The sequence below is a fragment of the Panthera onca genome, chromosome B4 (genome assembly GCF_046562875.1).
Source record: "Panthera onca isolate mPanOnc1 chromosome B4, mPanOnc1 haplotype 2, whole genome shotgun sequence".
Taxonomy (NCBI): domain Eukaryota; kingdom Metazoa; phylum Chordata; class Mammalia; order Carnivora; family Felidae; genus Panthera; species Panthera onca.
The window spans coordinates 87,805,761-87,828,659 of record NC_138345.1 but is presented as its reverse complement, the minus strand read 5'-3'; the positions used below and the strand labels follow the sequence as shown (position 1 = coordinate 87,828,659).

At 35.1% G+C, this 22,899-nt stretch overlaps 1 protein-coding gene across 5 annotated transcripts in view; it reads right to left on the bottom strand.

Annotated features, from left to right (window-relative positions):
- The window catches only part of MON2 (MON2 regulator of endosome-to-Golgi trafficking), a 130,842-nt gene that overhangs the window by 42,255 nt on the left and 65,688 nt on the right, over positions 1-22,899 (bottom strand). For all 5 annotated transcript variants that reach the window (XM_078449737.2, XM_078449738.2, XM_078449740.2 and 2 more), the window contains 10 exons: positions 22,446-22,558; positions 14,935-15,039; positions 14,498-14,578; positions 14,346-14,419; positions 13,990-14,080; positions 9,457-9,558; positions 8,217-8,327; positions 6,490-6,665; positions 3,802-3,964; positions 1,881-2,174 (listed from right to left, as the gene is read on the bottom strand). In XM_078449737.2, the coding sequence (XP_078305863.1) occupies positions 1,881-2,174; positions 3,802-3,964; positions 6,490-6,665; positions 8,217-8,327; positions 9,457-9,558; positions 13,990-14,080; positions 14,346-14,419; positions 14,498-14,578; positions 14,935-15,039; positions 22,446-22,558 (1,310 nt within the window). The remainder of the gene's footprint in view (positions 1-1,880; positions 2,175-3,801; positions 3,965-6,489; positions 6,666-8,216; positions 8,328-9,456; positions 9,559-13,989; positions 14,081-14,345; positions 14,420-14,497; positions 14,579-14,934; positions 15,040-22,445; positions 22,559-22,899) is intronic.

Below are 22,899 nucleotides of genomic sequence, written 5' to 3'. Positions count from 1 at the left end.
ATTCAGTCCAGGCAAAAAACAGAATTATAGAAGACATCTAAATAGAGGTTATAACTCAAGTTTCGGGACTAGATGAGGGTGCTTGAAAATATCAAGCAGGAAGTGTCTGGGACTTGGAGAATGTTTACATTTAAAGCGTAGATTCAGGGGAAGGAGTTGAAGAAAAAAAATAAAAATGAAAAAGACAAGCAAAAGCATTCTGTGAAACAGAAGCCAAGGGAAGAGAAATTTCAAGGAGAAAATAGCCAACAGTATTAAATGCTACCAAAAAAAAAAAAAAAAATGAGTAGGATAAGAACTAAACTTAGGGCGAACATTTTGGCAATTAGAAGACTACCTGTAGCCTATGAACAATTTCTGTGGTTCTCAAAATATGGTCTCAGAACCAACAGCATAGCATCACCCAAGAAATTCACAGACATGCAAATTCTCAGGCTCTGTGACAGGGGGATCAAAAAAAATCACAAACTCTGGGGGTCTGGGGGTGGTAAGACTTCAAGGGGACTCTGTTACTAAGGTTTAAGAGGCTTTGAATTAGAATAATCTAGAAATCATATTAAAGGGTCAAGAGAATGCAGGAGAGGTGAGGAAGGAAAAAAATTCACTGAGAATTAGGCAGCAAGATTAACAATAAAGCTGTTTAAAATGAAAATAGGAATCAGAGAAAATATCAGTTTGTTTTTTAAAATACTAGTAAGGGAGACTAAAGCATGTTTATGATCTGAATAAGAGCCAACAGATAGAGCTGAAACAGAACATAGGGGAAGGAGAAGAGATTTTAATTATTTTTATTAGTAAATGCACATTAATTTTTTAAATGTTTATTTACTGATTTGGAGAGAGAGACACAGCAAAAGAGAACGTGAGCGGGGGGGAAAGGCAGAGAGAGAAGGAGAGAGAATCCCAAGCAGCTCCACATCATCTGCCCAGAGCCCAAAGCATGGGTACATTATTAATTTTTTAAGAAGACATTCTGGAGTCTTTTTTATTAAATTGAAAAAAAATTGTTAAATACAATTAGGATTTACTATGTTGCCTATTACCAAACTTAACTGATCTCAGAAATTCACAAAAGCAGTGTAAAGACGATGAGCAGAATTTTATTTTATTTATTTTATTTTATTTTTCAGGTTTATTTTTAAGTTTATTTAGTTTGAGAGAGAGAAAGAAAGAGAGAACACACACGTGAGGAGGGAAAGGACAGAGTGGGAAAGTAAGGGTTATAAGCAGGTTCCTGCTGTCAACACATAGCCCAACACGGGGCTCGATCCCATGAACTGTGAGATCATGACCTGAGCCAAAATCAAGAGTCAGATGCTTACCGGACTAAGGCACCCAGGTGCCCTTGAACAGACTTGTATTAAAATGGAACAGACAGAACCAAAAAGGAAAGCAAAGAGGAGATGCTCAATAATAAGCTGTTAGTTTTGTAAAAAAGGCTTAGAGGATAAAAAAGAAAAAGAAAAAATGAAACTGTATATTTAATGAACAAACATACAGAATTTAACACTTAGAGGTTACTTCTGTTTGCTTAGTCTGCAAGTAAATTTCACTATTGTTGATATTCTTTCATTTATAAAATTCGTAGTTGATTACATTTCAATTATGTGGTTTTGCCACTTGGAAAAACAGGGAGAAAAAAGGGACAAAGGCAGAAATCAGAGACAGATATTAAGAGATGAAGATAGAAAAAGAGAGAATAGGCTTTCAATATGTAATTTGCTCCATGGTGTAACTTATAGCAGGACAAAACTAACATTTTGTCTGGCCAAAAGCACAAATGCATGGAAATTCTTCTTTAAAAATTAATAAGAACAAATTTAATTGAAAAATTTTTAAATCTGTCTCAAATGCTAATAACTCAGGCTAATACACAATACCTTCCAAATAACAGTATGCCATGTTGAATGCTGTAACAAAGTTCCATGTGCACCAATTGTTGAAAACAGAGTTTGCCCTGCACTTTTCCTCACAGCAGGACGGGGGTCCACACATAGTTCACCCAATTTTGCATAAAGACACAGCCACAAGCAATCAAACGGTGGTGCAGGGTGGAAGGGCCGATTTAAAACCACTCCTTTTTCTTCTGCCTGTTTTTGCTGTGCTGCCTCTTCTTTATTTAATTCCTTTTCAATAGTTTCCCCTCTTTGGAAAAAATAATCTGAAATATTCCACTAAAGAGCAAAGTAGAAAAATACCATTTCACTCACAGATTTTATTTTAAACACATAAATAAATATTCAATACATGATTGGTTGCTTTAACTTTCAGAAACAAAACCTTAAAAAGTCACTTCAGAAATTCCTTTTCTAGCAGAATAGATTTGAAAACATCTCTGTCATATGTCTCCATCTGATTTCAGGAGAATATGGGGAAACAATCTTGTGCTGACATTAATATTTTTAAATATTTTTGTTATGAAACATTTCAAGAACATACAAAATAAAACAAAACAAAAAACAGGGAAAATGTATCACCATATCAATGTACCCAAAACCTATTATTAACATTTTGGCATATTTATTTCGTGCCTATATTTTATAAAAAATTAACCATGATACCATTATGACACCAAAAAAATTATTAACAGTTCTTTAATATCATTTAATGACATTTTATAATTTCATAGAACAATTACTATATCCTAACGTAGCTTATGACCTCATTCTCAACCACAGTACAGTGTATGAATTAATGAGAATTACACCAATGATAAAAATGTAGAGAATCCTATAAACATAAATATAAGAGGTGACACCAGGCAGTAATATAGTCAACACTGAATTAAATACTCTTTGGGAGGGATTCTATATGTGTGCTTATTTTCTTTCCTATGATTACATTTTAATAGTAACTTATCTAGCTTGTGAGGGATATCTGACTTTAAAATTTTCTGGCTTATAGAGGCGTCTGGGTGGCTCAGAAGGTTAAAAGTGTCAGACTCTTTCATTTCAGCTCAGGTCCTGATCTCATGGTTCAGGAGTTCAAGCCCCACGTTGGGCACCTCGCTAACAGTGCTGAATCTGCTTGGGATTCTCTCTCCCTCTCTCTCTGCCCCTCTCTTGCTCATGCTCCCCCACTCAAAAATACATAAACTTTAAAAAAATAAAAATAAATAAGTAAAAACTTTTGGCTTATAATAAACTTTTAAAAATGTAAATAATTGCCTTTAAATGCATTTATATTGGAAACAGCTTTGTTTATTAATGTAATATTAATAACATCCTAACTTAGATTTTACTTCTACATTCAAAGTAAGTAAAATGAGGCTCAAAAGGTCAGTCATTAAACAATTAACAACAGGCACAGAGAATTAAAATACAAGTATATCTGTTCCCACAGTCAAGGCTCTTCCATTAACATATGCCTTCTAGTAGCTAACGAAGCAGAGTGGATGAACTACAGGACCATGTAAAGACTTTTATTGGAGCTTTATTTACTAAATAAGTAGTACATGAAAATGTTGCTACTAAAACAATATTGAAAATCAATTAATCCTTACACGAGAGTCAAATAAATATTTCTCTTTTATGTACTATTACTTGTTTACTAAATCCTCTCATGACAAACCTTTTAAAGCAAAATTTCAGCTCAATAGATAAAAATTATTCCAAATATTCTATCAATGAATTATTTCTTAAATTATGTCATTTAATCCTTCATGCAAAATAAAAGTTTAGCATTTAAATGTCATTCAAACAACCCCCATAAAACAAAAAGCCTATTTGCTTAGCATTCATTCTTAATTGCCTAACAATGATTTCTAAATTATATGATCACAAGAAAGGCAGTAATACTTACCAATAAACCTATTGAAGTTAAACTAATATTAAGTTCTTGGTTATGAAGTCCAAAGCTACCTGCTACATCTACAACAATCTGCAGGCATGTGCAAGGCATTGTTGGTAGAAAATCTGTCACAACCAACTGAAGACACTGGAATGCAGTTCGTATCAAGGATTCTCTAAAAAAAAATGAAAAATAAATATATATTTATGCACTTAAAAGAAATGTAAGTAAAAATATACACCTTACAATAATTTGAACCAAGTTAAATTCTATTCTAAAATTTGAACAAGAGGGGTGCCTGGGTCGTTCAGTAGGTTAAGCATCAGATTCTTGATTTCAGTTCAGGCCCTGATCTCAAGGTTCCTGAGTTCGAGCCCCATGTCAGGTTCCTCGTTGACAGTGCAGAGTCTGCTTGGGATTGTCTTTCTCTGCCCCTCCCTTGTTCATGCTCTCTCTCAAAATAAATAAAAATAAACTTTAAAATTTGGACCAAAAAATCTCCCCTAATATAGGTCATACGGTATTTTAACATTTACATAAATGTAAAAGAGATACTTATACTTAAATAAATTAACAAACAAAACTGAAGAAAGGATTTTGTATCAACCAGCCAAACAAAAGTTAGACATTAACAAAAAAAGGAAATTGACTATAGCTACTTTCTCACCACTATATCCCACAAATCTAGCATGGTGCCCAGCATATATGCAAATAGACACATAATGAAAATGAGTTCCCCATTCTTTTTTATGTATATCTCATTTAAAATAATCCATCTAGTCTGCATAAGAAAATAGTATACTTTGAATTTCAAATGAAGAGAATAAGAAGTATTTGACTTTAGGGGCACCTGTGTGGCTTGTTCCTTGAGTGACTGACTTTGGCTCAGGTTACGATTTCATGGTTCATTGAGTTCAAGTCCCTCATTGGACTTTATGCTATCAGTGCAGAGCCCACTTCAGATCCTCTGGCCCTCTCTCTCTGCCCCTTCCCTGCTTGTGGTCTCTCTTTCTCTCTCTCTCTCTCTCTCTCTCTCAAAAATAAATAAACATTTTTTTTTTTTAAAGAAGCATTTGACTTTAGAGAGAAATGGCAGTGGGGAAAAATAATAACAAAAGTGAATTATAATAGCTAACACTTACTGTTTGCTATGTCATGTACTTCCTGTTTTACATGTACTAAATAATATCTTACAACAACATCCTATTTTATAACTGCACTGTAAATTAGGAGAAGAAATTTTAGCTTGATTTAAGCTATCGCTGGCTTCCTTCCACTTTAATCATCCCAGTATTTTGTAGAATTTAAGGAAATTTACTACTACAAATAAATAAGAAAGATCAATTTTCCATAATAGATAGTCTCAAGCATTTCAACCATACAAAACTCCTCAACTAGTCATCATGTAAGATGGCATGAGTTCTGCTGCAGAATGAGACAAATATATCCACACATCTAATAGACCTTTCCACTGCAATGTTTCACTTTAAACTAAACAAGTCCATTTTGCTCTTCCTTCAGTATTTACTACTTAGTTAATACCACCACCATTCATTAAGCTGCCTAAGTCAGAAATGTGGGAGTCATTCCTTATTCTATTTCCTATTTCACCCTTCACCTCTATAGTGAATCTGCTAAGTAGCTCAAATCCATCTCCTCCTGTCTTTTTTTTTTTTTTTTTTTAACATTTATTTATTATTGAGAGACAGAGAGAGACAGAGCATGAGCATGGGAGAGGCAGACAGACTGGGAGACACAGAATCCAAAGCAGGCTCCAGGCTCTGAGCTGTCAGCATAGAGCCCAATGCGGGGCTAGAACTCACAAACTGGGAGATCATGACCTGAGCCGAAGTTAGATGCTTAACTGACTGAGCCACCCAGGCGCCCCATCATCTCCTCCTTTCTATCTCTAGAGAGCACTACAGGCTCTCTCATTTCCCCCCACCCCTCCAGGGTACTGTTAAAGTGATAGAGCTCAAATGCACATCACAATGTTCCTTTGCTTAAAACTCCTAAATGTCTCTCAAATGTACTGAGGACAAATCCAAATACATAGTTTATAAAAGCATGTAAGGTCCCTCATAATTTTGGCTCAGCCCCACTCCAGGGACACAGGCTCTTCCCACTGGAATCGTATTCTTTGGAGCATAACAGACTATTCTTATTAGGATCCTAACACAGACCTTGTTCCTTTTCCATAAGATTCTAGTTTTAGAGCAAGAGCTACCCAACTGTGTAATCATAGAAACTAGCAAGCATAGTATTTAGAATATACTAGGCACAGAATAAATGAACAATAAAATTTTAAAAGTCACTTAAAAGCAAATTCTTAGATTTCCCAATATATGCAGAGAAGTCCTAAGTGTTAATTTATATTTTATCAAATATTTATTTTAATAATATAAACCCCAATCTTTGGATGTGTTACAAAATTTTTTAGCTTGGTGCATTTATATTAATTATGAACTTTGTATTCTTGTACAAATGTCAAATAAACAGCAATTTTTCCATCCTTCCAAAACAAAGGTGAGCCCTAATAATTCACTCCAACCAACTGGAGGTAGGATTAAGAAAAAATGATTCTAGATCTTAGACTTAAACAGGAAGGGCATACATAAAAAATTACCACTTCTGCAACATTTTAGGATGAATTCATTCTTTACCTCTATTACTTTCTGGATGTTAGTTTTAAAAACTTACCCTTGATCATTTCTGATTGCTCCCATGACTCCAAGCACTAATGGCCATCCAGGCCCAAGACTGTCTCCCTGACTCTGAAGAATCTGTAACACACATTCTAATTGCTTAAGTCGGATATCTGGATGGTTAATACTGGACATTTCTTTCAATGGGTTCAATAAAAGCAACTGTAGTCTCTGAAAAGAGGGCAGGAAACTAATTAGAAAGAGAAGCTTTATTGTTACTTTTTAAATTTAAATTCACCTCCACTCAGACTGTAAGAGTAATTAAAAACTTTTCTACTAAAACAAACACTGATTTCTCTGAAGTAATTAAGAGATTTATATGTCACCTTTTTTTAAAAATAAGAGAAATAAAAACCTATCTTTAACATGTTAAATTTCAGATTAAATGGAGTGACTATGCGTTAAAGGACACTAATTAAAGACCCGTATAGAAATTAATCTCAATAAAGGAAATGTGTCTATATACATCTAGCTATATCTGGAGAGAGGAAATAATCCCCAATTTCTAAAACTATCTTTCATAATTTACTCTGTTAATATACATCACGTTTTGTTTGTTTATTTTGAGCAGCAGGCAAAATATTTTGAGCAGCAGGCAAAAGTTTATTAGAATATACAATTAAAAAGGAAGAATAGTAGGAAAGCTGTCTTTACAGAGAGGGGACATTCAAAAGTGAATGCCCCTATATCACATACATTTAAATTTAAAATTCTTAATACTACTAAAAAGTGAGTAAGTATGGTACCCATTAACAAAGACAGCGTCAAACGATTAGAATCCACTGGAGTAAAGACAGCATTCTTTTCTAGTCCTTTCAAGACCTGAAAGCACTTGCATCATTTTTACCTGTTTTCTCTTCAAGGATTCATTTATTTGGTTCACTGATTGAAAAAACATTTAAGCTCTCACCTATGTGTCAGGTATTACAGTGAATAGGATTTGGATAAGGGTTTTCTTTTCAAAAAACTTAAACTGTAACAGGAAAAAAATATGAAGTCACTAAAATTTAAGCTCTATAAGAACATATATCTTTTCTGTCTTGCTCATCATTCTATTCCAAGAGCTAAATCACTAGGTAGCATCTTGTATGTACTCAGTAACTATGTATTGAGTAAATTTATAGAATACAATCACCATCTTCATTCCTACTCAATCTTCAAACAAAAGAACTTCAGTGGACTTTTAAAAAACCGTATAAGAGATCTATAAATGATTATATGAGTCAGGACAAAGGACTCAAGACAAAAATAAATTGGGGAAGTACAAAGGAACTTTTTAAATTATTTAAAAATAAAAACTTATTTTATTGTACTTGTCTCTTCTACCACTTGCTTTTCTCCCCATGTAAGGATAATTAGAGAAAAAAATTAGGAATAGTTAGGGACCAAAGCAAGGAGGCTAATAAAGTAGGACCTCAAAATAAAGTCTTAGCAATGCATGAACAGGGAAACTTCCACAATGGGAGCCCAATTCTAAGTAATTTAGAAGCTTTAATTCTGTGTCATTCACAAGAAGGTTTTCATGATTTTTAATAAAGATAATCCTAAAAATCCAGACATACCAGTCTTCTGTATGATATCCATGGCCTACATATAAAATATTAAACAACACCCATTCTCAGAATATCATCGATTTGATAAATTAAGAAAAAGACTACACATAGGAGAGGATGATTTTACATTAAAAATTTTTTTAAAACAAGGTAACTTTTTTTTTTTTACCTGGTTTTGTGAAAGTGGAGGATCATGACTAAATGTTAATCCTGCTTTAATAAGTGAAGTTAAAGCTTCTGCTCCCCATTCTCTCATTCGAGAGTTTGGATGCTGGCACACCTGAAGACAAAACATTGAACAAAAATTAAATATTTAATTTGTACACTTAAGCTACATATCACACATCAACTGAGAAAAGAAAAATTTAAATATAACATTTTGTATTCTTTCACATTTTAAAAATTATATGAAATGTTCACCAATAAGGGCTGAATAAAAAATTGTATCTAAAATGGAAGTAAGCTTACCTTCTGTATAAGGGGCAAAGGAAGCAATAAAGAGACAGAAAATAAAAGATGAAACTAAACAAGTCACAGAAAAAAAAGGATTTCAAAAAAGTAAATTATATCATCAGAGTAAACAAAAGCAGCAAGCTGATACTAAGGTTCTTAATCAGGCCAACCCTCATAATCAAATACTATGCTAAGATTTTAAAAACTTATTTTTGTGCCATTTGATGAGAATGTCTAGGACAAGAAAATCTGCATTTTTCCTCTATAATAATTCATAAAAGTAATCCCAACAAAATGGGGGAAAAAAATAAAGAAAAGTTCAAGCTCATTTGTTTCTCTTATGAAGAGTAATACCTTTCCTAGCTTACTAAAATAATACAAAATGATCGTGGAAACTAAACCTAAAGTTAACATACACATGCATACTAACAGAAGCAACCATTACTGAGAATCAGCTAATTATTACCAGTCACTCCAACTTGAACACAAGAGTATACAAATCCCGATGAAATTCCCTGGCACTATCTACAATTAGTGATACCACACAGGCTTTTTCCCTTTAGAGAAGAGCTATCTCAGAATCACAGGAAAGGTTATAAAGGAACAGTGTTTATAATGAACTCTCAGCCCCAAATGCCTTAAAGTTTCAGAACTAGCTGAAACTGAGGTGGATCAAGAGACTCTGTAACAAAAGAAAGAGGACCCAAGCTAACAGCTAGAGGAGACTTCAGAGATTTCACTGATGTGTCACCCATTATCAGTCCAAAACACCAACCTATTCCTTCCCCAAGGCAATCATTGCAAAACTTTAGTCCCTAATGAAATACACAGACATAAAGACAAGGGGGAAAAAGTTAATGTTGATTGTTCACATGATCATCCAGAATCCGTAGTTCAATGTGTCTGTCTTTATTCTTAACAAAAGTAAATACAGCATTTAAGAAAAAAGAAGTTACCTCAAGTAGATGGCCAGTTAGAGGTCTCCAAAGAATTTCTATTCGGTGCATGTTAACTAGACCAGTTTCTAACAATTTGGCAACAGCAAAAAGAGATGGTTCCTAGAGAGAAAACATATTGCATTTTGATATTGTAAGAAATTTTTAGTACCTCAACTATAAATAAAACTGACGATACTCTGAAAAGCATGACTATAATTAATATATAATTAGTATAAATTAGCAATAATCATAACAGAACCTTAGTTATCATGAGACAAGCCTTTCTGAAACCCACCCTCAAGTATCCAGGATAGATTCTAATTATAAAATTTGGTTAGGAAGAGAATGCTTTCATGAGAAAAAAGTGAAAAATTCAAAATTATTCCAGACATAGAGTGGCTACTCTTCTGACCAGAAGGAAAGATGCATTCTGTTATAGACTAAACCGTGTCCCCTTAAAAAATATCTATGTTGAACCCTACCCCTGAGGTGATGGTCTCTGGAGACAGGGCCTATACGGGGGTAATTAAGGTTAAGTGAGGTAATAAGGTGAAACTCTGGTAAGAAAGGATTAGTGTCTTAAAAGAAGAGACACCAGAGAGCTTCCTGGCGTGCTCTTGAGCACTCCTTCCCACCATGTGAAGACCCAGTGAGAAGACTGCTATCTTTCAAAGCAGGAAAAGAGTCCTCACTTGAGGACCACCATGCTGGCATCTTGATCTCAGACTTACAGCCTAGGCTGATTGATATATATTCTTACTAGTGTAGTCTTCAAATGTCCAGGTTTTATGTGTGAATGTCAGAAAGTATGAAAAAATCCGAAAAGAAACAACAGAGACCAGGGGAAAGAAGTACAGAATCAGGAATGAGGCAGATATTGGAACTGTGAGCTTAGGAAATAACAGAAAAAATACCAGAGACAGGTGACAAACCCCTCTCCTCAGTTGCTAGCATTTCACCAACCAGAAAAGGAATCAGTATTGTTTTAAGACAAATTTGGCCAGGCTGACCTTTGCTGCATGTACTAATGTTACAGGCACCCTAAAAATTTGTGTGGTAGAAGAATGTACCATTGTAGAAACAGTATGATACAGTGGTTAAGACTGACATTTGTGAAGTTTTAATTGACTAGGACCTCATTTCAACTCTACCACTTAATAGCTATGTAACTTGAATAAGTTACTACTTTCACTAAAATTTTTAAAATTTTTTTAATGTTTATTTAAAAGCAAGAGAGACAGAGCATGGGCAGGGGAGGGGCAGAGAGAGGGAGATGCAGAATTCCAAGCAGGCTCCAAGCTCCGAGCTGTCAGCACAGAGCCCGAAGCAGGGCTCGAACTCACAGAACATGAGATCGTGACCTGAGCCAAGTCAGACGCCCAACCGACTGGGCCACCCAGGCGCCCCTCACTAAAATTTTTTAAATCTATACGATGGGGTAAAAATATACAGAGACAACCACATGTTAGAAAGTATCTGGCAGATAATAAGTCCTCATAAATGTTGCCTAGTATGATTTTCTCCTCCTCCTCCTCCTTCTTAGCCCCAACATGGGGCTTTGAACTCACAACCCTGGGATCAGGAGTCAGATGCTCTACCAACCGAGCCAGCCAGCCACCTCATTCTTCTGCTAATTCTAACCAGGATGAACACAGGAATTGTGTGGCATTTAAAAAAATGTACAAGCTCAGAGCCTGGAGCCTGCTTCGGATTCTGTGTCTCCCTCTCTCTCTGCCCCTCCCCTGCTCACACTCTATCTCTCCTTCTCCCCCTCAAAAATAAATAAACATCAAAAAAAAAATTTTTTTTTAAATGTACAAATGCCCACACCTCATAACCAAAGATTCTTATTCAGAAAGCCTAGAATGTATTCCCAGCATTTGCATTTTTAAAAAACTCCACAGCAGACTTTGATGCCCACAAAAGTTACAGCCACTAGTGAAGTGGTTAAGAATAAACCTCTAGAATGAGACCTATGTGGGTTCAAATCCAAGTTCTAACAATTACTAAATATGTGATCCCAGGCAGATTACTTAAACTCTCTATTTTCATATTTCATCTGTAAAAAGGGGAAACTACCGCCAAACCTCACAGAGTTGTTTTAAATTATTAAATTAAACATTTAAGTGCCTGGCATACAGTAAACTATGAAGAATATTTTTGTCATTGTTATACTGAGTTTGGTAATATGTCTGCACAAGTATCATCCACCACACCTTCTTTCAGGGAAGAATTTGCAAGCTTCATCATAAGCTACTTCTCAACACATTAGCAAAAATTCCTGAAATGAGGACCAAAAATGAGATGACTTTAAATCCACACTAAAGAACACTGATATATATATCTTTCGTTTTAATTTTTTTTAATTTTTTTAATGTTTATTTATTTTTGAGAGAGAGAGAGACAGAGAGAGAGAGAGATAGCGATCATGAGCAGGGGAGAAGCAGAGAGACAGAGAGAGACCCAGAATCTGAAGCAGGCGCCAGGCTCTGAGCTGTCAGCGCAGATCCCAATGCAGGGTTAGAACTCCCGAACTGTGTGATCATGACCTGAGCCGAAGTCAGATGCTCAACTGACTGAGCCACCCAGGCACCCCAATATATATATCTTTAATCCCTAGAATGTTTAACTCACTCAGAAGAGCTGACATTGTCAAAGTTTTTTTTAATAATTAAGAAAAATATAAAAGTTTCTAATTTTAACATCTGCATATTTATAATAATTTTTATAAAAAGCACAACTGAATAATGAATTGTTCTTTGCCTCCATTTAAACATTTTTTAATATTTTTATAACATTACAACATTAATACATGCAGCAAAGGTCAGCCTGACCATATTTGTCTAAAATTTTTATAGTTTATATTTTTATAAATTTTTATTTCCATTCCACATTCATCACTTCACTTTATAATATTAAATCTTAAAAGAGAGAAACGAGAATCCATTCTCAGGAACATAATCTCCATTCCAACGCATCCATTTTTTCAACATTTGTTCCTTCTAAGCCTCCCTGAAATATATCTGCTCCAACCACTCTCTTGAAATTGTATTCTTCCAGCATAATTATAAACATCAAATCCCTATTTTTTCTCAATTCTCATTGATCCTGACTTCTTGTAACATTTTTCTTTTGATTTCCATGAACTTGCTCTTTCTTATGTAAATTATACCATTCCTTCAATATCCACCTCCAATAACAAACCAATTCATGTTAATTAATCTTAATTCTTTTAGTAGAAATATGCACTTAGAAACATCTTCTATAATAGGACACTAAAGATTCACAGAATATGTCTCACATCACTTAGTATCTGTAACTATTTATTTAGACTCTTATACCACTTAAACTACCACTTAACCATGAGCCAGTAGTTCACATGCTGTTAGAAAGTAAAAATCTTAAATATCCTTTATATTTCTTAGCACTATCATGTATGCAGTACACATACCATGGTTACTGAGTTAATACGTAAATTCTCAAGACATTACCACAGAAACTTGCTCATATTTCATTAAAGTACTCTATTAAAAATATATTTGTGCATTGAGTTAATCTTAAAGATGCAGGATTATTAAGGATATCAAGAAATTTACTACTTTACTGTATTTTATATTACCCATGCCTTAATTTGGAGTAAAGTATAAAACATATTTTCAAACACCTACATGTTTATGTAATACTCTAACTATATGCTATAGTATATGAAACTTCTCCTTAATAAGACCTCACTGGTTAATCTTTAAATGAGTCCTACAGATGACAAGCCACAATACAAAGAATTATAATTGAAGACTAAGCAGACAACATAATTTTGGATCTTACAGATACATGTTAAACAAGTTACAAAGCTGCATTCTCTGCTTTTTAATCATGTACTAGGTATCTTCACTTACTTGTAAATGGTTACACCATATTTATTTTAAAACATAGAAGGCATTTTACATAATTTCTAAAATATAAACAAATCCATATATTCTTGTGCTGTCCAAGTATAATAGAAAATGATATTTTGATTACAGAAAGAAATGCTCTTGAATGCCAATATTCAAAAGTACTATATTCTATTCATTCAGTCAATAAGTAAAGGAAAAATTTAATTTTCAAGGTAGGGAGAATCATTACCTTTACTAAGAAATTATTAGCTCCTTATTTCCATCCCAATGAAGGCAAGAGAAACTGAGACATATATATATATTGCTTGACTTAAACCTTGTATTGTCCCAATCATAAATTGAAATTACAAATATTATTGTGACATTCTATGGAATTCATTTATAAATGTGGTATTACATATATTCTTTTAAAAAATGTTTCTTAAAATATTCAGTACACAACAGAAATGGACACAATTTAAATTTACAATACATTAGACATATCACAAACCACGTCATGTCCTCTTCACTCCCTCTTCAACCTAAATGGCAAAGCTCAACACAGACTGGAAGAAAGTATTAGTCCCACTACTAAAATACTAAGATCACTATGAGTGTACATCTTATTTAACTCAATAATGTACCATATTTAAAACAGAAAGACAGAATATCACACCTTATTATTTCCATAGGCCATATCCATTGCTTCTAGGGATAAGGAGCAAAGTGCATTTATTAAATGATGCAATGATACATCATCAAGATACCTATAATGAAAATGAAGAAGTATGACATTCTGATCTAAAATATACAGCTAATAATATTTATTTCAATTTCAAAAACTGATTCTTTTTTTAAAAAATTTATTTATTGTTTAACTTATATCCAAGTTAGTTAGCATATGGTGCAACAATGATTTCAGGAGTAGATTCCTTAATGCCCCTTACCCATTTAGACCACCCCCCCCCCCACAACCCCTCTAGCAACTCTCTGTTTGTTCTCTATATTTAAGAGTCAAAAACTGATTCTTACTGTGAGCTTTCAAACAATCTTGAAAGTATATTGGAAATCACTGGTAAATCTGTCATCACTGCTGTTGTGAGAACCTAAAAGAAGAGTACAATTAAATGTAACATATGAACATATTGAGAAGCACAAATTCAGTAAGACTAACTACAGCTTACTGTACTGGGTCCTTCTACAGCTCTCCCAGGTTTCAAGGCACCACCACTACTAGGCTTTAATCCCAAAATCCATACAAGATGCTGTGAAATTAAAGAAAAAAAATAACTAAATTTGTAAAATTGTAAAAACCCTAATAACTAAAATTAAAAGTCATTAGTAACTCTTAATAACTAAAATTAAAATCAGAAGTAGGTTTCCAATAATTAAATTTAAATCGGTAACTGCTATTCATATAAAATACTTAAAACACCAAGCATAGGCAGAACTTAGGCCATTAAGAGAAGCCACATCTTTTTTCTTTTCCAACTTTTCCTTCTTCAAACTTACTGTCTATTCTTTAGGCTTCCCCAAACTACCAACAGGCATTGCTTAATTTAATTGGTAGCACCTAGATATAAAAAGAACACTGATCTTTGACTCAGAGCCTACAACATACCTGTAGGGTCGCCAAGACAAGTTGCCATGATGTTCCAAGAACAGCTCCATGGCAGTGTGCCAAGTTAAGTAAAGTCCTCATACACTGGATATTTTTGGAAGTGAGCTATATTTAAATAAATATATATTTGTAAGAATTGTTATGCATCCTTGTAAAGCAGGATTATCATATTCAAATATTTTTTTAAATAAAAAAACAAATATATTAAGAAAATAGGTGTGGATGGTTTGTATAGAACAAATTAATTTGCTTAAAAATTGTGTTACCATCATTGTTATGATAATGTCAGTTGTCTTCTAAAGGTATCAATCATCCAAGTAAAATAAATAACTATAACAACAAAATCTGACAAACAAAAAGAAAGGTACAGGGGACAGAGTTAACAAGGCAGAGTAGTATAGGGACCCTGAGCTTGTCTTGTCCCTGAAACACAGCTAGATCAGCATCAAGACATTTTGAACAGAAATTGAATAAGAAATTGATCTCATGATAAATGCAACAATTTGCATAATATGAGCCAGAGAACTTGGCAGGAATGTCATGCAGAGGGGTGAAATAGGGGAGAGAAAAACCGTGGAGCTGCAGAGTAGGGTGCCATTTTCACAGAGAGAGGGCAGAGAAAGGGGGAGAGTGCAGAGCATCAGGATTGCTCAAGAAAAGCACTCCCCACCCCGACAGAAGCTGGAGAGAAAGAGAAGGAAAGAGTGAGAACACTCACAGGGAACTGGACAAAACATCTGTTCTCCAAAACCATTAATGGAGAGAGGGGAGAGGGTTTCAATACCACCAGGGTTCTATAAACAATGGAGCGCAATGTCTGAAGGTTCAGAGATCAGTGCCTGACGATGCTCCAGTGAGGAAGTAGGGCAAATCCCCAGGAGCAGGCAATGTGGACTGAGGGATCCATGTGCAACACGGAGAGAAGAGGTTCTCCTGTCTGGAGTGCGTTTGATAGAGGCTATCTGTCCTCCCCATCGGCAAAAGTCCCAGCGGACTCTGGAGACCTGTCACATTTACTGATAGTAGAACAAAGGCACCAGAGTGCAGCAAAACTGGCTGGGGTATGATTTACCAAAAACTCTGAGCCACTGCCACTGCATGATCGCACAAATATTTTCTGGGGAAAGCCAGCATCTGGTGATTGCTCAGCGAAACCCTCCCCCAGAGAATCAGTGCAGGTCAAAGATGAAGGTGTCTATGAAGTATGGGGTTTTGAAACACAGCCCCATCTGAGATAAAACTGTGGAGGGAGGCATTACCTGGCAGGCAGACAGCTTGGACACAGACAGGGTAAAGGCAAGGAGCAGACAGAAGCCTGATACAAAGGAGGGGTACTTGATCACGCATCTGTGAGGGCACGAAATTCCTAATCCAGAGACTAGAGAGCTGGGTTAAGCTATTTTCACCCCTCGCCCATGCATTCGCAGACCAGGATTGACCCCACTGAGCTAAGCAGCACCACCAAGTGAAGAATACAGCTGATACACCAAGCCCTGCCCACCTGCATCCTCCAGAGACATCCCCCAGAAGACCAGCACAAATCCTCTCCACGTGCTTAGTCTACTGACCATAGAGTGCATCAAAGTTTCAGTTCTAGGGGCGCCTGGGTGGCTCAGTCGGTTGGGCGTCCGACTTTGGCTCAGGTCATGATCTCGCAGTCCGTGAGTTCAAGCCCCGCGTTGGGCTCTGTGCTGACAGCTCAGAGCCTGGAGCCTGCTTCAGATTCTGTGTCTCCCTCTCTCTCTGACCCTCCCCCGTTCATGCTCTGTCTCTTTCTGTCTCAAAAATAAATAAACATTAAAAAAATTAAAAAAAAAGTTTCAGTTCTAGGGGAAACTGGATTTAACTTTATTCGGGTTTCGTTCTGTTTGCTTGTTTGTTGGTTTGTTTTCTTTGCTTCTGTTTTTGCTTATGCTGTTTTCTTTTTTCTTTCTTTTCTTTCTCTTTCTTGGATACATAAAGAGCAATTTTTATCCTATTTTATTCTATTATTAAACATTTTTTAATTAATTTAAAATTTTAATTTAATTTAATTTAAAAAATTTTACTTTTTTTCCCCTCTTTTTTCTATCAAACCTCTCTCCACAAGAAGACTGAAATACACCTAAGATCTGGCTTCCTTTATTTGATTTTGTTTTATTTTAATATTACTTTATTATTAACTTTTTTCTTCCTTCAAAATGACATGATGAGAAATTCACCCCAAAAGAAAGAAGAGGAAGAAATGATGGCCAGGATTTAATCAACACAGATATAAGTAAGACGGTCTGAACTAGAATTTAAAACCATGATTATAAGAATACTAGCTGGGGTTGAAAACAGAATAGAAGACACCAGGAAATCTCTTTCTGCAGAAATAAAAGAGCTAAAATCCTGTTAGGATGAAATTAAAAATGCTATAACCGAGATACAATCTCAAATGGATGATATGACGGCAAAGATGGATGAAGCAGAGCAGTGAATCCGTAATTCAGAAGATAAAATTATGGAAAATAAGCAAAAAAAAGAGGGAAACAAAGGCGAAAGATCACCATACAAGACTTAAGAGAACTGAAAGATTTATTAAGGAGGAATAATATTCATATCATAGGAATCCCAGAAGATGAAGAGAGAGAAGAGGGGCAGAAGGTTTATGTGAGCAAATTATAACTAAAAACTTTCCTAATCTGGGGAAGAACACAGACATCAAAATACAAGAAGCACAGAGAACTCCCACTGGACTGAACAAAAACTAACCATCACCAAGGCATATTGTAGTCAAATTCACAAAATACACAGACAAGGAGATGATCATGAAAGCAGAAAGTGAAAAAAAAGTCTTTAACCTACAAGAAAAGACAGATCACGTTCATGGCAAATCTGTCCAAAGAAACTTGGCAGGCCAGAAAGGAGTGGCAGGAAATATGCAACGTGCTAAATTGGAAAAATATGCAGCCAAGAATTATCCAGCAAGGCTGTAATTCAGAATAGAAAGAGAGACAGAGTGTCCCAGACAAACAAAAACTAAAGGAATTCATGACCACTAAACTAGCCCTGCAAGAAATTTTAAGGGGGACTCTTTGGAGAAAAAAAATGAAACAAAACAAAAGAGACCAAAAGTAACAAAGACTAGAAAGGACTGGAAAATGTCACCAGAAACACCACTCTACAGGTAACACAGAGGCACAAAATTCATATCTTTCAATAACCACTCTAAATGTAAGTAGACTAAATCTTCCAATCAAAAGACATAGGTATCATAATGGATAAAAAAACAAGACCTGATCTATATGCTTACTACAAGAGACTCATTTTATACCTAAAGGCACCTGCAGATTGAAAGTAAGGGGATGGAGAACTATTTATCATGCTAATGGACATCAAAAGAAGGCCAGAGGAGCCATTCTTATATCAGACAAACTAGATTTTAAAACAAAAACTGTAACAAAAGATGAAGAAGGGCATTATATCATAATTAAGGAGTCTATTCACCAAGAAGATCGAACAATTGTAAATATTGATGCCAACTTGAAAGCACCCAAACACATGAATCAATTCATTACAAACATACAGAAAGTCATTAATAATAATACAGTAATAGTAGGGGAATTTAACACCCCACTCTAGCAAAGGACACATCATCTAAGCAGAAAATCAACAAGGAAACAATGACATGCTGGACCAGATAGACTTAACAGATATATTCAGAACATTTCATCCTAAAGCAGCAGAGTACACATTCTTCTGAAGTGCACATGGAACATTCTCCAGAGTAGATCACATAATGGGACACAAATCAGCCCTTGACAAATACAAAAAGACCTATCTCATCCCATGCAGATTTTCAGATCACAAAGCTATGAAACTTGAAGTCAACCACAAGAAAATATTTGGGAAGATCACAAATACTTGGAGATTAAAGAACATCCTACTAAAGAAAGAATGGGTTAACCAAGAAATTAAAGAGGAAATTTAAAAAAGTACATGGAAGCCAATGAAAATGAAAACACGACAGTCCAAAGCCTTTGGGAAGTAGCAAAGGCCGTCATAAGAGGGTAGTATATAGCAATCCAGCCCTTCTTAAATAAGGAAGAAATGTCTCAAATATACAAATTAACCTTACATCTAAAGGAGCTGGAAAAAGAACAGAAAATAAAGCCCAAAACCAGGAGAAGGGAAATAATGAAAATCAGAACAGAAATCAATACTGAAATTAAAACAAACAAACAAACAAACAAACAAAAAAAAGGGGAACAGATCAACAAAACCAGAAGCTGGTTCTTTGAAAGAATTAATAAAAATAATCAGACTTACCAAAAAGAAAAAGTAAAGTACCCAAATAAATAAAATCACTAATGAAAACAGAGAGATCACAATCAATACTGCAGAAATACAAACAATGATTAGAGAATATTTTGAGCAACTGAATGCCAACAAATTGGGCAATCTGGAGGAAATGTATAAAGTCCTAGAAACATATAAACTACCGAAACTGGAATAGGAAGAAATACTAAATTTGAACTGGCCCATAACCAATAAAGAAATTCAATCAGTCATCAAAAATCTGCCAACAAACAAGAGTCCAGGGCTGGATGGATGTCCACGGGAATTCTACCAAACGTTCAAAGAAGAGTTAATACCTATTCGTTTCAAGCTGTTCCCGAAAATACGATGGACAGAAAGTTTCCAAACTCATTCTATGAGGCCAACATTACCTGATTCCAACACCAGACAAAGACCCTACTAAAAAGGAGAATTATAGAACAATTTCCCTGATGAACATGGATGCGAAAACTCTCAACAAGATACTAGCAACCTGAATCCAACAATACATTAAAAGAATTATTCACCATAATCAAGTGGGATTTATTCCTGGGATGCAGCGGTGGTTCAATATCCACAAATCATTCAACGTGACACATCACATTAATAAAAGAAAGGATAAGAACCACATGATCCTGTCAATAGATGCAGGAAAAACATTTGACAAAATACTGCATTCTTTCGTGATAAAAACCCTCAAGAAAGTAGAGATAGAAGGAACACACCTCAACATCATAAAGGCCATATGCAAAAGACCCACATCTAATATCATCCTCAATGTGGAAAATCTGAGAGCCTCCCCCCAAAGGTCAGACACATAATAGGGATGTCCATTCTCACCACTATTGTTCAACATAGTACTAAAAATCCTAGCCTCAGCAATCAGACAACAAAAAGAAACAAAGGCATACAAATCGGCAAGGAAGAAGTCAAACTATCACTCTTCACAGACAACATGATACTCTATGTGGAAAACCTGAAAGACTCCACCAAAAAAATGCTAGAACTGATACATGAATTCAGTAAAGTCACAGGATATAAAATCTACATACAGAAATTGGCTGCATTTCTATACACCAATAATGAAACAGCAGAATATCAAGGTATCGATCTCATTTACAACTGCACCAAAAATCATAAAATACCTAAGAATAACCCTAACCAAAGAGGTAAAAGATCTGTATGCTGAAAACTATAGAAAGCTTATGAAAGAAACTGAGAAGAGACAAAGAAATGGAAAACATCATGCTCATGGGTCAGAAGAACAAATACTGTTAAAATGTTAATAATACCCATAGCAATCTACACATTTAATGCAATCCCTACCAAAATAACACCAGCATTCTTCACAGAGCTAGAACAAACAATCCTAAAATTTGTATGGAAGCAAAAGACCCCAAATAGCCAAAGCAATCTTGAAAAAGAAAACCAAAGCTGGAGGCATCACAATCCCGAACTTCAAGATGTATTAAAAAGCTGTAGTCATCAAGAGAGTATGGTACACAAAAACAGACACATACACATATACCATTGGAACAGAATAGAGAATCCAGAAATGGACCCACAGATGTATGGCCATGTAATCTTTGACAAAGCAAGAAAGAAAATGCAATGGAAAAAAAAGTCTCCTCAGCAAATGGTATAGGGAAAACTGATCAGTGACAACCAGAAGAATGAATCTGGACTGCTTTCTTACACCATACACAAAAATAAACTCAAACGGATGAAAGACCTGAATTTAAGACAGGAAACCATAAAAATCCTAGAGGAGAAAACAGGCAACAACCTCTTTGACCTCGGCCACAGCAATTCCTTACTAGACATGTCACTGGAAGCAAGGGAAACAAAATCAAAAAAGAACTGTTGGGACCTCATCAAGATAAAAAGTCTGCACAGCGAAGGAAACAGTCAACAAATCTAAAAGGCAACCAATGGAATGGGAGAAGATATTTCCAAATGACATATCAGATAAAGGGTTAGTATCCAAAATCTATAAAGAACTTATCAAACTAAAAATCCAAAACACCAATAATCCGGTGAAGAAATGGGCAGAAGACATGAACAGACACTTTTCCAAGGAAGACATCCAGATGGCTTACAGACACATGAAACAATGTTCAACATCACTCATCATCAAAGAAATACAAATCAAAACCATAACGAATACCACCTCACACCTGTCAGAATGGCTAAAATGAACAACAGGTGTTGGCAAGGTTGAGGAGAAAAGGGGACACTTTTGCACTTCTGGTGGGAATGCAAACTGGTGCAGCCACTCTGGAAAACAGTACGGAGATTTCTCAAAAAAATTAAAAATAGAGCTACCATACAATCCAACAATTGCATACTAGCTGTTTATCCAAAGGATACAAAAATGCTGATTTGAAGGGGCACATGCACCCCAATGTTTACCACAACACTATCAACAATAGTCAAAGTATGGAAAGGGCTCAAATGTCCATTAACTGATGAATGGATAAAGAAGACGTGGTATATATAGGGGCACATGAGTGGCTCAGTCGGTTAAGCATCCGATTTCAGCTCAGGTAATGATCTCTCAGTTTGTGAGTTCGAGCCTCTCTCAACAGCTCAGAGCCTGGAGCCTGCTTCGGATTCTGTGTCTCCCTCTCTCTCTGCCCCTCCCCAGCTTGCACTCGGTCTCTCTATCTCTCTCAAAAATAAATAAACATTAAAAAAAAATTTTTTTTAAAGATGTGGTATATACATACAATGAATATTACCCAGCAATCAAAAAAGAATGAAATCTTGCCATTTGCAACAACATGGATAGAACGAGAGTATACTGTACTAAGTGAAATAAGTCAGACAGAGAAAGACAAATACCATATGATTTCACTCATGTAGAATTTAAGAAACAAAAAAGAAAAATATAGGGGTAGGGAATGAAAAATAAGATAAAAATAGAGATGAAGGCAAACCATAAGAGACTCTTAAGTATAGAACAAACTGAGGGTTGCTGGAGAGGTGTTGGATGGGGGGAATGGACTAAAGGGGTGATGGGCATTAAGGAGGGCTCTTGTTGGGATGAGCACTAGGTGTTATATGTAAGTGATAAATCACTAAATTCTATTCTTGAAACCATTATTACACTACATGTTAACTCACTTGGATTTAAAAAATAAAAAAAGAAAGGTATAATAATTTTGCTGGGTAGTTAATTGGTAACTAAGGTAAGAAAAGTCCTTCACCATTACTGTTCCTTGAGGCTGGACTGCCAGAGGTTGACCAACTGCCACAACTTGCTGGTGAGATTCACTTGATGGACTTATCATCATAACACTTTGGCCCTGAATGGAATATGCTAGAACACAAAGGAAAGCTTAAATAATTAAGATATACTTTTCACATTATTCAAAGTAATGTTGTATTTTAAAACATTAATCTGATTCAACTAAGTTCAACTATGACACTTACGCAGTTACCTATTATCTATATGCAAACATTTTTGAAATTCAGGAGGTATAAAAACCAATATAATTTAAGCAAATTTTAAGTAATTTTCTAGATAACTTTTTAAAATTATAAAACTTAGGTATACTTTTTCACAAGCAAAATAGAATTAGGACACATTGAGTATTTTAACATATATTCCCAGTAAACTTTTATAGTTAAAGTTAGATGTCAAATCTCACATCTTCAGTC